The following is a 13,776-nucleotide window of genomic DNA, read 5'->3' as shown; positions in this document are numbered from 1 at the left end:
GCTGCCAGGCTAGCTGGGAGGGCTAGTTCCTGGCTGGCCAGGGGAGTTGCGGGACATGGGCCGAAGACTAGCCTAGGAGAGGTTATGGGGAGGGGGGGGTGGGGGGGGGGTTGGTGGCGAAGGGGGGGCAACCAGACTGGTCACATGGAACGTCCGGGGACTGAATGGGCCAGTCAAAAGGGCCCGTGTGTTCGTGCACTTGAAGCAATTGAAGGCGGACGTGGCCATGTTGCAGGAGACACATCTGAAGGTGGGCGATCAGATTAGGTTAAGGAAGGGATGGGTTGGACAGGTGTTTCATTCGGGATTAGACTTTAAAACGAGGGAGGTGGTAATCCTGGTCAATAAACTGGTGGCATTAGAGGTGGGGAAGACAGAGACGGACCCGGGGGGGGGTAGATATGTTATGGTTAGTGGGAAGTTGGAGGGAATGGCCCTGGTATTGGTAAATATATATTCCCCAAACTGGGATGTCGTTGAGTTTGTCAGACGGGTGCTGGGGAAGATCCCGGACCTGGATTCATATCAACTGATTATCGGGGGAGATTTCAACATGGTCCTGGATCTGAGGCTGGATCGGTCGAGTTCCAGGTCTGGGAAGATATTGGCTATGGCAATGGAGCTGCGTGGGTTTATGGGGAGGAGGGGGGGGGGGGGGGGGGGGTCCGTGGAGATTTGGGAGGCCAAGGAGTAAGGAGTTTTCATTCTACTCCCATGTACACAATTCCCAGATAGACTTCTTTGTGTTGGACCACATGCTGCTGGCTGAGGTGGTGAATGCTGAATATTCAGCAATTGTGGTATCAGACCACACCCACACTGGGTAGACCTGGAAGTCAACAAAGGAAATGCCCAGCGGTCGCAATGGAGGTTGGATGTAGGGCTGTTAGCGGAGGAGGAGGTGTGCGAGCGGGTGAGGGAGGCCACTCGGGGGTATAGAAAGATCACTGACACAGGTAAGGTCAGCGGGGGTGGTGTGGGAGGCACTGAAAGCAGTTATTAGGGGCAACTCATCTCAATTCGGGCACATAGGGAGAAGACTGAGCAGGCGGAGTTGGACAGGCTGGTAGGTGACAGGAGATACGCGGAGTCTCCGGATGATGGGCTTCTGAAGCAGCGTCAGAGACTACAGCTGGATCCTGTCCACAGGTAAGGCGGAGGGACAGCTGAGGAGGGTAAAGGGTGTGGTGTATGGGGAAAAAGCTAGCAGGATGCTGGCTCACCAGCTGAGGAAACAGGAGGCGGTGAGAAAGATTGGGAAAGTAAAAGCTACAGGGGGGGAAGTTTGTTTTGGATCCAGCAGGGGTGAATGATGTGTTTCGGGAGTTTTGCAATAGATTGTACAAATTGGAACCCCCAGCTGGGGAGGAGGGTATGAAGCAATTCCTTGGGGTGCTGGAGTTCCCGAGGATAGATGAGGAATGGTGGAGGGTTTGGAAGAAAACAAAAAAAAAAGAAAATAGAAGAACTTAGCCATGGCTGACCCATTGCAATTTCTGTTGCTTTCTGCGGGCGGCACGGTTGTTAGCACTGTTGCTTCACAGCTCCAGGGTCCCAGGTTCGATTCCCGGCTTGGGTCACCGTCTGTGCAAAATCTGCACGTTCTCCCCGTGTCTGCGTGGGTTTCCTCCGGGTGCTCCGGTTTCCTCCCACAGTCCAAAGATGTGCAGGTTGGATGGATTGGCCACGCTAAATTGCCCTTAGTGTCCAAAAAAGGTTAGGTAGGTTCACTGGGTTACGGGGATAGTGTGGAGGTGTGGGCTTTAGTAAGGTGCTCTTTCCAAGGGCTGGTGCAGACTTGATGGGCCGAATAGTTCCTTCTGCACTGCAGATTCTATGATACTGCAGCGGAGACAAGGGATTAATTATTAATCTCTGTTCTCTCTGGCTTTGGAATACCAGTTATCTGCTTTCTTGAACTGTCAGCTGTACTTTAATCCAATGAAACAGACTTTATTATTATCCATTCAAATACTACAGTGCATTGGCTTGGTGAGTGGTTGCTAAGGTTTTAGAGAGAGACTAATTTCTAATCAGCACAGTTGTCCTTCGGTTTGAGTGCCTAACGTCCTTTGTTCTCTTGAGAATGCAGGTTACAGAGGGACATAGATAAGCTGCAGAGCTGGGCTGAGAGGTGGCAAATGGAGTTTAATGTGGAGAAGTGTGAGGTGATTCACTTTGGAAAGAATAACAGGAATGCGGAATATTTGGCTAATGGTAAAATTCTTGGTAGTGCGGATGAGCAGAGGGATCTCGGTGTCCATGTACATAGATCCCTGAAAGTTGCCACCCAGGTTGATAGGGTTGTGAAGAGGCCTATGGTGTGTTGGCCTTTATTGGTAGAGGGATTGAGTTCCGGAGCCATGAGGTCATGATGCAGCTGTACCAAACTCTGGTACGGCCGCATTTGGAGTATTGCGTACAGTTCTGGTCGCCTCATTATAGGAAGGACGTGGAAGCTTTGGAACGGGTGCAGAGGAGATTTACCAGGATGTTGCCTGGTATGGAGGGAAAATCTTATGAGGAAAGGCTGATGGACTTGAGGTTGTTTTCGTTAGAGAGAAGAAGGTTAAGAGGTGACTTAATAGAGGCATACAAAATGATCAGAGGGTTAGATAGGGTGGACAGCGAGAGCCTTCTCCCGCGGATGGAGGTGGCTAGCACGAGGGGACATAGCCTTAAATTGAGGGGTAATAGATATAGGACAGAGGTCAGAGGTGGGTTTTTTACGCAAAGAGTGGTGAGGCCGTGGAATGCCCTACCTGCAACAGTAGTGAACTCGCCAACATTGAGGGCATTTAAAAATTTATTGGATAAGCATATGGATGATAAGGGCATAGTGTAGGTTAGATGGCATTTAGTTTTTTTTTCCATGTCGGTGCAACATCGAGGGCCGAAGGGCCTGTACTGCGCTGTATCGTTCTATGTTCTATGTTCTAATGAAACCCCAACTTAAATCTTTATATATGGCGTCCTCCTAGCCATGTAAACAAATGAATAAAAGGATTTGAGGAAAGGGGAGGATAGATCATTTTAATTAAAGCAGGGTGATTAATCGAATAGCTGCCTTTTGCGCTGTTATTTCTTCGGTTCTATTACGAGGCAAGAGACAATATTCCCGAATTCGTCTGTACATAATTATTGATTGGAGCACAGATTGATTAGGAAATACTGTACGGTAGAATTATATTGCACTCTCTGTGAACTCCCTCTGAGCTCTCTGTGAACTCTGTGTGAACTTATACCAGAGACAGGTGACTTTCTGATGACCTGTTCGTACCTTGTGATTTTACTGGACCCCAGGCTTGTGAGCCCTGGGTTGTATGGCCACTGTGTTGTTGTTCACCCCAAACACTGCTCTGTCTGAATGAAAAAGTGGCAGTATCAGTGCACTCTCGTTTATTCTACCACTTATTTACTGTCCTAATCACCTGTGTTTTGAGGTTCAGTTTAAAAGAAAATCTTTGGACAGATGGACTGCCTGATGTTTTACTTCTGTGCACTTAGATCTCTGACCCAAACCAAGTGATGGACGTACTTCGTCAGCATGCGGTGGCAGTACACGAGCCATGCACTGTGCAACCTCTGGCTGTTACTTCACATCACGTGGGTCAACACACAAGTTATATTTGGAACAGAATCTATGGAAATGCCGAGCTCTATAAAGTGAGTGTGGAACTGATTTTATACACTTCTCCCATGGTGACAACATCAAGTCTTCAGATGAAGCAAGATAGAGAGCAGGGAGATAATTGGATGATATTCAGTCTCCTTTGAGTGGTGGACATTCTCTCCTTACTTTTAGCAAAGCTTTTACAAATTCCTGTCCAAATTTATACTTGCTACCTATATTAATGCTGTATTTTTAAAAGTTTAAAGTGCCTAATTCTTTTTTCCCAATTAAGGTGCAATTTAGCGTGGCCAATTCACCTACCCTGCACATCTTTGGGTTGTAGGGCTGAGACCCACACAGACACGGGGAGAATGTGCAAACTCCACGCGGACAGTGACCCAGGGCCAGGATCGACCAGTGCTAACCACTGCGTCGCCGTGCCCCATATTCACTGTGAAGATGTGTGTTTACATAGAATTATATAGGGCAGGATTTAACTAAGTTAGAACAAAGTCCCATAGTGAGTGTGTTTGGCCATGTGTTTCCCAGAGTCCTGATCTCTGGAGCCCCCCCCCCCCCCCCCCCCAAGCTCCAATGTACATGGGGAGATATCCCTGCCCCCCCCCCCCCCCACCCAATTCAATGGTGATAATGCCATTGAATGTCAAGCATTTCCAGGCATTTGCTTCTCTGAGCGCCACTCACCACCTTTGAGTGCGAGCCTGGAGTGTTGTCCAGGTCTCGACATGTGTATCTGTATGTGGAGAGTTGTGAATGGCATTAAACACTGTGGAAACCTAAGCAAATATCCCCACATGATGGAGGGGAAGGTCACTGCCGATGCAGCAGGTGGTTGGTTCCAGGACACTACATTGAGGAACTCCTGCAGAGGTGCCCTGGGGCTGGTATGATTGGCCTCCAACAACCACAACCATCTTCCTTTGTATTAGGTATGACTCCAACCAATGGAAGTCCCCCCCCCCCTGATTCCTATTGACTTCAGTTCTGCTAGGGCTGCCTTATGTCACACTTGGCCAAATGATGCCTTGATTTCAAAGGCAGTCACTCTCATCCCATCTCTAGAATACAGCTCTTTCCCGTACCAGTCTCCCCAGACAGGTGCCAGAATGTGGCGACTAGGGGCTTTTCACAGTAACTTCATTGAAACCTACTCGTGACAATAAGCGATTTTCATTTTTCATTTCATTTTGTCCATGTTTTCTACAATCTCAGGTAGATGCCAGTTTTGGAACTGCACTAGAAGAGCTTGGCTAGAAACCTGTCTGATTCTGGATTGAGCTCGTGTCTTCAGTGCTATTGATGGAATATTGACAGGGCCCTTAACCTTTACAGGATACAGTGCAACCAGACATTTCTTGATATCGTATGGAGTGAATCAATTTGGTTAAAGACGAGCATGTGTGATGCTAGGGACTTCAGAGGGGGAGGCTGAGATGGATCATCCATCCAGAGCTCCTGACTGATGATTGCAAGTTCTTCAGCCCTGTCTTGTAGCCTCATTTGCTGGGGCTCCGTCATCATTAAGGATGGGGTATCTGTGGAATCTCCTTCTCCGATTGGCTGTTTTACTGTCTATCAGTACTGGATATGGTCTGTCTATAGCATGTTGCTTCTCCTGTTTAACATGCATGCAGTGCTGTGCTCCAGCTTCCTCTGCTACCAGGTTGACCTCTCATGTTTGGTGTTCACTTGCTTGTATTGTGTTACCCATCAGGAGCCAAGATGTAAAGAGCGTAGTTCACCTGCAGAGATCAATGACTGGGAGGTGGACAATGTCAATCAAAACAAACGCACAGCCAGTGTTTTTTCTTCAAAAAAGACCAGAGACCAAGGGTGAGAAATATGCCCCACACTGTTTTATTTCCTGCAATTATTTGTGAAGGTGGGCTGTGTCGAAATCTGTGGACGGAAAGGGTTAGGAGTGAGAGTACCTTTGTTACTGCATTTTCTCCAGGGCTTCTTCTCTTGGATCTTCCTGACTAGAATTTGAATGAAGTCTCGTTGGTCTATGCTGAAGGTGGACAGCAATTGCCAGTCATTCATCTGTGGCCAAACCACTTTTCAAGTTCAACATCACCTCTCTTCTTCCACAATCAACGCCTGTCTCTATAAAGCCCAGAAACCCACTGGCACTTTTCTACCTGCACTTCTAACTCGAGAGATCTGAATCAGCAAGGGGCCCAAATCCCTGACTGAAAACAATAGATGTGAAATCCATCAGATGGATTGAAGTTGGAGGGGAGGAGGTTGGGGCTGGATAAGGGGATCAGGGGTTATGGGGAGAAAGCAAGAGAATGGGGATGAGAAACATATCAGCCATGATTGAATGGCAGAGCAGACTCGATGGGCCGAATGGTCTTAATTCTGCTCCTATGTCTTATGGTCTTATTTTGACATACTGGAAGTTCCTGCTATTTTTAAGTTGCACCATGAATTACATTGGAAGCGAGAGCTGGAAGAAGAATCACGTTCCCATCCCCACCCATTTCGAACAAAAACAAGGTTTGACAAACCCGTAGGGTGGGATTTAGCAGCTCTGGCAGCGGAGGTCAGGTTGCCCTTGTCCTCCGGTGGGTTCTTCTGTTCCTGCCAGTGTCTGGTATTTTGTGTGGCCCGTCTGTCCCGCCGCCAGAGAACCTGCTGCAGGTAGGCAGGGTGGGGGGGGGTCACCTTTGGGGGGGGCGGAAGATCGGCGGGAAGGGCTGAAAGGTCCTGCCCATAGAGTCACAGGGCGTGATTTAACAGGAAAGAAGATGAGTCCCGTTTTGGGCACGTTAAGTGGGATTTTTTTTGGCGCTCACAGTGTTGAGAATGACCCCGCTATTAAACGGGACTTTATTTTCTTTTTTGGGCCTGAGCAAGGAACACCCGGACGAGGTAGCACTAACATTCACCAGTGCAGGAAGCGATTTGGGCCCCCCCCCGATCTTCCGGTGGAAGAAAAATGTTTCCTCATATTACCTCTGGTCTTTTACCAATCGTCTTAAATCTGTGCTGTCTGCTCTCTGACTCTCCTTCCATGAGAAGAAACCTTCCTCTTTATTTACTTGGTCAGAACCAGAGTTGTGGGCCGGGATTCTCCAACCCTGCGGCCAAGTTCTGACGCCGGCGTGAAAAGTGGCGCGAGCCACTCACGCATCAACGAGCCTCATCTGGCAGCTATCCACCCCTTCCCAGGGGGCTAGTACGCCGCTGGAGTGGTCTCCACAGCTCCGGCGCCCGAAACCCGGCGAACCACGGCCAGCGGCAGTTCGCGCATGCGCACCATGGCCGGTGCAAATTCGCACATACGCGGCGCGGCCGGCGCAGGTTCGCACATGCGCGTGGGTTTCCGTCTCTGCGCCGGCCCCCGGGCAATATGGCAGAGCCCTACAGGGGCCCGGTGCGAAGGAACATAGGCCCCACAGAACCAGCTCGCCTGCCGATCGGTAGGTCCAGATCGCGGGCCAGGCCACCATGGAGGCCCCCCCCCCCCCCCGGGGGTCGGATCCTCCCTGACCCCCACCAGGACGGTCCCCGCAGACAAAACTCCGAGGTTCCGCCATGTGGGACCATATGTGACCCACGCCGGCGGGACTCAGCCGAACCTGGCAGGCACTCGGCCCGTCGAATCGTTTGGGGGGGGGGCTTTCAACGGCCTCCGACCGGTGATCACGCGAGTGCCTGAAAATGGGCGCCGGAGAATCGACGGGCCGGCGTCAGGGCGGCAAGGTGCGATTCACGTGCCCCTCCCGGGGATTCTCCAATCCAGCATGGGGTCGGAGAATCCCGGCCGTGGTTTTGAATAGCCGTATCCAATCTCTTCTTAACCTTCTCTGGTCCATGGGAAGCAACCACAGATTCTCCAGAAGTAAAATGCCAGAGAAACCAGAACCCCTGAAATAAAATCTGAGAATGCTGGAAATCTACAGCAGATTTGGTGGCACATTGGTTAGCACTGCTGCCTCACAGTGCCAGGGACCTGGGTTCAATTCTGATCTTGGGTGACTGTCTATGTGGAGTTTGCATTTTCTCCCCATGTCTGCGTAGGTTTCCTCTGGGTGCTCCAGTTTCCTCCCATAGTCCAAAGAGGTGCAAGTTAAGTGGATTGGCCATGCTACGTTACCCCTTAGTGTCCAAATGTTAGGTGGGTTTGCAGTTAATTGGGCCTGGGTAGGGTGCTCTTTTGGAGGGTTGGTGCAGACTCGATGGACTGAATGGCCTCCTTCTGCATTGTTGGGATTGTATGACCTGTGAAGTGAGAAACAGAGTTAGCGCTTCAGGTCAGTGATCCATCATCAGAATTTGGAAAGTTCGGAATTTGAGCAAGTGTAAGGCAGGGTACATGGAGAAGGTTTGTGATTGGATGGAGGACAGGAGAATTTAAATTACAAAGGGCTTGTGGTGGGTGTGGCAATGGGACCAGTTAAAGAAAGTAAAAGATATGTCCTGAGGAGGTGTAAATAGCAGGATAATGAATAGCTGCTGTCCAGAGGCAAAGGAAGAGAAAAAGGAGAAACAAGAGAGAGAAAAAAAAAGCACAGAAAAAGGAAACGATATGGGGTCAGAGGTTAAAATCCAAAATTATTCATGAAGAAAAACTGCTTTGTTGAAAAGTAAGCTGCTGTCCCTCAAGAGATGGGTTTTCCAATCTCCTCACATAACTGAAGCCCCTCACCCATGGTAACATCCTGGTAACATTCTACACTTCCTAAAGTGTATTGCCCAGAATTGAACACAATACTCCAACTGAGACCAATCATTAGTTTTTAAAACTTTAGCATGACTTACCTGCTTTCTGTGCCTTAGCCAATTTTGTATTTAATTCTTCATTGGCTCTTTATTCCACTGGATTTTAATTTTGTTAACAAGTGAATTATTAGGCAAATGATTTTTGAAAGTCCATAATATATAATATTAACTGCGCCACCCTCATTAATCTTCTCTGTTACTTCACGAAGAACTTGATCAAGTTAGTCGAACATGATTTGTGAGATAAATGATTTGTTAATCTGTTTATGCATGTTAGTTGAGGTATATAGAACATCAGAAGAACATTTCTGTTCCTCTTCAATGGTAACATAGAAGTATAGAAACTAGGAGCTGGTGTAGGCCATTCGGCCCTTCGACATGGGCTCTTTGAAACCTACAGAAGCAGGAAAACATGGGGCACATCGGGCCTGAAACCTCACGCGGGTCACCTGACTCACCGCGCCCAGCATTGAACATAGAACATACAATGCAGAAGGAGGCCATTCGGCCCATCGAGTCTGCACCGACCGACTTAAGCCCTCACTTCCACCCTATCCCAGTAACCCAATGACCCCTCCTAACCTTTTGGACACTAAGGGACAATTTATCATGGCCAGTCCACCCAGCGGGGAATCGAACCTGGGACCCTGGCGCTGTGAAGCCACAGTGCTATCCGCTTGTGCTACCATGCTGCCATGGATTTAGATTTGTTTATTGTCACGTGTACCGAGGTACAGTGAAAAGTATTTTTCTGCGAGCAGCTCAATAGATCATTAAGTACATGAAAAGAAAAGGAAATAAAAGAAAATACATAATCGGGCAACACAAAGGTACACAATGTAACTACATAAGCACCGGCATCAGATGAAGCATACAGGGGTGGAGTGTTAATGAGGTCAGTCCATGAAGTATAGGCGCTGTTGTGCTATCTTGGTGGTAGCGTCGATGTGCTGCCCACTTTCCCATGGTTGTAGATGGAGTTAATGGATGGGAGGCAGGTTTGTGTGATGGACTGGGTTGTGTTCATGACTCTCTGAAGCATGATCTGGATCAATGCCTCACTGAGCGTGATCCAGACTATCCTGTCGCCGCATTCACCCGGCACCCGGGTGTCAATGGCCATGCCTGCGAGGCCTAAACTGGGTGCCGATTAGTATTGGTTTGGAGTTAGATTTGCAGCACTTGGAACGCCTCGTGAGATCGAACAAAATCTTGTGAGATGTCATAATCTGGATCTCGTCTTCGCTGAGCGAGAATTGGATTAACATATTTAAATGAGCCATTCGGTCTGTGCCATCGGAGGCCTCCGGGTGCTCGGAGATAGGGCAGGGTGGTATTCCAGCATTCCCGCTAGCACCTAGGCTCCTTGGCACTGCCAGCCGGGCACCTTGGCACTGCCAACCGGGCACCTTGGCACTGCCAGCCGGGCACCTTGGCACTGCCAGCTGGGCACCTTGGCACTGCCAGCTGGGCACCTTGGCACTGCCAGCTGGGAACCTTGGCACTGCCAGCCGGGCACCTTGGCACTGCCAGCTGGGCACCTTGGCACTGCCAGCCGGGCACCTTGGCACTGCCAGCTGGGCACCTTGGCACTGCCAACCGGGCACTGCCACCTCAGGGTAGCTGAGCTTCTCAGTGCAGGAAATTAGGTAAGTGCAGCCTCGGAGGGGCGTTCCTCGCTCAGGCCATAAAAACCCGACAGAGTCTTTGATAGTGGAGTCGATCCTGATGCTACAGCGCCGAGAAAGACCCCGCTATACGCTCCCAAAATGGGAGTCTTTTTTTTGCACGTTAAATCGTGCTCCATATTTCCCTACATTTATTTGGAAATTGTCGGGCCTGAACAGATATCTTTGCAGCATCCTTGAGCACGGGTGAGGTCCCGGAGGTCTGGAGAATTGCTAATGTTGTCCCTTTGTTTAAGAAGGGTAGCAGGGATAATCCAGGGAATTATAGACCTGTGAGCTTGACGTCAGTGGTAGGCAAACTGTTGGAGAAGATACTGAGGGATAGGATCTATTCACATTTGGAAGAAAATAGACTTATCAGTGATAGGCAGCATGGTTTTGTGACGGGAAGGTCATGTTTTACAAACCTAATAGAATTCTTTGAGGAAGTGACAAAGTTAATTGATGAGGGAAGGGCTGTAGATGTCATACATGGATTTCAGTAAGGCGTTTGATAAGGTCCCCCATGGTAGGTTGATGGAGAAAGAGAAGTTGCATGGGGTTCAGGATATACTAGCTAGATGGATAAAGAACTGGCTGGGCAACAGGAGACAGAGAGTAATGATGGAAGGGAGTGTCTCAAAATGGAGAAAGGTGACTAGTGGTGTTCCACAGGGATCCGTGCTCGGACCACTGTTTGTGATATACACAAATGATCTGGACAAAGGTATAGGTGGTCTGATTAGCAAGTTTTCAGATGATACTATGATTAGTGGAGTTGCAGATAGCGAGGGGGACTGTCAGAGAATACAGCAAAATATAGATAGATTGGAGAGTTGGGCAGAGAAATGGCAGATGAAGTTCAAACCAGGCAAATGCGAGGTGATGCATTTTGGAAGATCCAATTCAAGAGCGGACTATACGGTCAATGGAAGAGTCCTGGGGAAATTTGATGTACAGAGAGATCTGGGAGTTCAGGTCCATTATACCCTGAAGGTGGCAACACAGGTCGATAGAGTGGTCAAGAAGACATACAGCATGCCTGCCTTCATCGGACGGGGTGTTGAGTACAAGAGTCGGCAGGTCATGTTACAGTTGTATAGGACTTCGGTTAGGCCACATTTGGAATACTGCGTGCAGTTCTGGTCACCACATTACCAGAAGGATATGGATGCTTTAGAGAGGGTGCAGAGGAGGTTCACCAGGATGTTGCCTGGTATGGAGGGTGCTAGCTATGAAGAAAGGTTGAGTAGATTAGGATTGTTTTCGTTGGAAAGACGGAGGTTGAGGGGGGACCTGATTGAGGGCTACAAAATTATGAGAGGTATGGACAGGATGGATAGCAACAAGCTTTTTCCAAGAGTGGGGGTGTCAATTACAAGAGGTCATGATTTCAAGGTGAGAGGGGGAAAGTTTAAGGGAGATGTGCGTGGAAACTTTTTTACGCAGAGGGTGGTGTGTGTCTGGAATGTTTTGCCAGTGGAGGTGGTAGAGGCGGGCACGATAGCATCATTTAAGATGCATCTAGACAGATATATGAATGGGCAAGGAACAGAGGGAAATAGATCCTTGGAAAATAGGCGACAGGTTTAGATAAAGGATCTGGAACGCCGCAGGCTGGGAGGCCGAAGGGCCTGTTCCTGTGCTGTATTTTTCTTTGTTCTTTGTAGTTACTCCTCTCTTTCCCTAATCTCTTTCCCTATTCTGTGATGCACATGACCCTCGCTTGGAACTTTTTCCATTTATAGCGCGATTATATTTTTTAATACAGTGCCATTTTGAAAACATATTTGAAAATGTGATCCCCACAGCTCTTCTTTGGGTTTTCAAACTACCCCAATTTCAACTCAATCTGTTCAAAATTGAGGAAAACGGCTGATTAAATATTTCTACCCTTCCTTCAGTGTGACGTGCAAGATGGTTCCCATCGTGTATGGGGAGTCCAACCTTCTTCTTTGATTATCCTTTTACTTGAGTTCTTACACAAAGCAATAAGGGCAACGACGCTTCTTCGAATTTTATAGCTCTCCTCTGATTGGCGTGTTTAAAAAGTAACACAAGTCAGGGGTAGGTTGGAATGTGGAGTTGAGGTTCCAATCAGGTCAACCATGATCTTATTGTAAGAAGTCTTACAACACCAGGTTAAAGTCCAACAGGTTTGTTTCAAACACGAGCTTTCGGAGTGCAGCTCCTTTTTCAGGTGACTGGAGAGGTATGATCCAGAAACATTTATATAGACAAAGTCAGTGATAATCGCTGATAATCGCTGACTTTGTCTATATAAATGTTTCTGGATCATACCTCTCCAGTCACCTGAGGAAGGAGCAGTGCTCCGAAAGCTCGTGTTTGAAAGAAACCTGTTGGGACTTTAACCTGGTGTTGTAAGACTTCTTACTGTGCTCACCACAGTCCAACACCGGCATCTCCACATCATGATCTTATTGAATATGGAGCAGGTCGAGGGGCCGAGGGGTCCACTTCTACTCCTAAAACGTATGTACATATCTAAGTCAGAGGAAATGATTGTGCTGAGATATTGAAATGTGGCTCAGTACATTTATGTCTATAATTGCGGTTTTATGCCAATTATATAATGTTATGAGCCGCCTTGTTAGTGGGGAGTTGCCGGGCGCGGTCCAGGTGTATCAGCTGGCTGGACAGCCATTTCCGACGTGAAGCCCGTGGGGCATCATTATCGGCCCTAATTGGCTTTCAGTGCCGGTGGCAGTCTTACCGGGTCGGCAGTCAGGAGGCATTCAGCAATTTCCGCTCGCTACCGCACTTAGAATTGCACCGTACTTCCCCGTTAAATCACACCCTAAGGCGCCAATTATTACCTCATACACCTTGGAAAGATGAAAAAACTTGAATTGCATTGATTTGAGTTTTCAGCCTGGATGAGCAGCAGGATTACAGAGCTGCAAAGGAGAATTGCTGCTATTCATTCTCTCTCAGGGGCTGGTTTAGCACACTTGGCTAAATCGCTGGCTTTTAAAGCAGGCCAGCAGCACGGTTCGATTCCCGTACCAGCCTCCCTGAACAGGCGCCGGAATGTGGCGACTAGGGGCTTTTCACAGTAACTTCATTTGAAGCCTACTCGTGACAATAAGCAATTTTCATTTCATTTCACCCAGTCTGCTTATTGTGTCTTGCAGTTATAGCTACACGGGGACCATGCAGCTACTGGGATTGGATGAAGGAAGCGAGGGGAATGCAAAAGACCCTGCGATGACACAGGGGGCTTACTTGTCTCTCCTCTCCCTGCGCCATTTGAGGATTCGAGAACTTCAGGTAACGGCGCGCCTGACATGGGTCTGCAGCATCTTCTTCCCCTCTCATCTACCTCCTCTCCCCATTTCAGATTATACTGAACACATTTTGCCAGTAAAATAAATCTAAGCTTGACAAGAATTAATTTTTCTGGCTGCATTTCGCATAAAGATTGATGCGATGTTCTTGATAATTATAGTGAACAGAGTAAATGTAAAACAGACTGTTCGATTAGTGAAAAAGAATGAAGATTGACAGTTTAAACGTGACCCTTCACAGGGATTCTTAGTTCAGATGCTGATTGAGTCGAACTGCGGTGGATGTAGTATTTTCTGTTTCTTCATTCAGGTTTTGTTTTGTTTGCTAATGTTGTGCCTAGGAATAAAACTGTTCAAATATTAGCTTGCTGACACTCAACTTGTTTGTCTGCTATTTTTAGCGGCTGTTCTGTGAGCTGTCAATCAGCCGATGATA

The 13,776-nt window shown here is 48.2% G+C and overlaps 1 protein-coding gene across 1 annotated transcript in view; it reads left to right on the top strand.

The window, feature by feature from the left end:
- LOC119967915 overlaps positions 1-13,776 on the top strand; it is a 54,779-nt gene that overhangs the window by 36,156 nt on the left and 4,847 nt on the right. The window contains exons 6-8 of the mRNA XM_038801012.1: positions 3,508-3,666; positions 5,349-5,467; positions 13,188-13,323. Coding sequence (XP_038656940.1) covers positions 3,508-3,666; positions 5,349-5,467; positions 13,188-13,323 — 414 coding nt within the window. The remainder of the gene's footprint in view (positions 1-3,507; positions 3,667-5,348; positions 5,468-13,187; positions 13,324-13,776) is intronic.

The sequence above is a fragment of the Scyliorhinus canicula genome, chromosome 6 (assembly GCF_902713615.1).
Source record: "Scyliorhinus canicula chromosome 6, sScyCan1.1, whole genome shotgun sequence".
NCBI lineage: Eukaryota > Metazoa > Chordata > Chondrichthyes > Carcharhiniformes > Scyliorhinidae > Scyliorhinus > Scyliorhinus canicula.
Note: the sequence above shows the minus strand (reverse complement) of the source record. Positions and strands in the feature narration are given on the sequence as shown.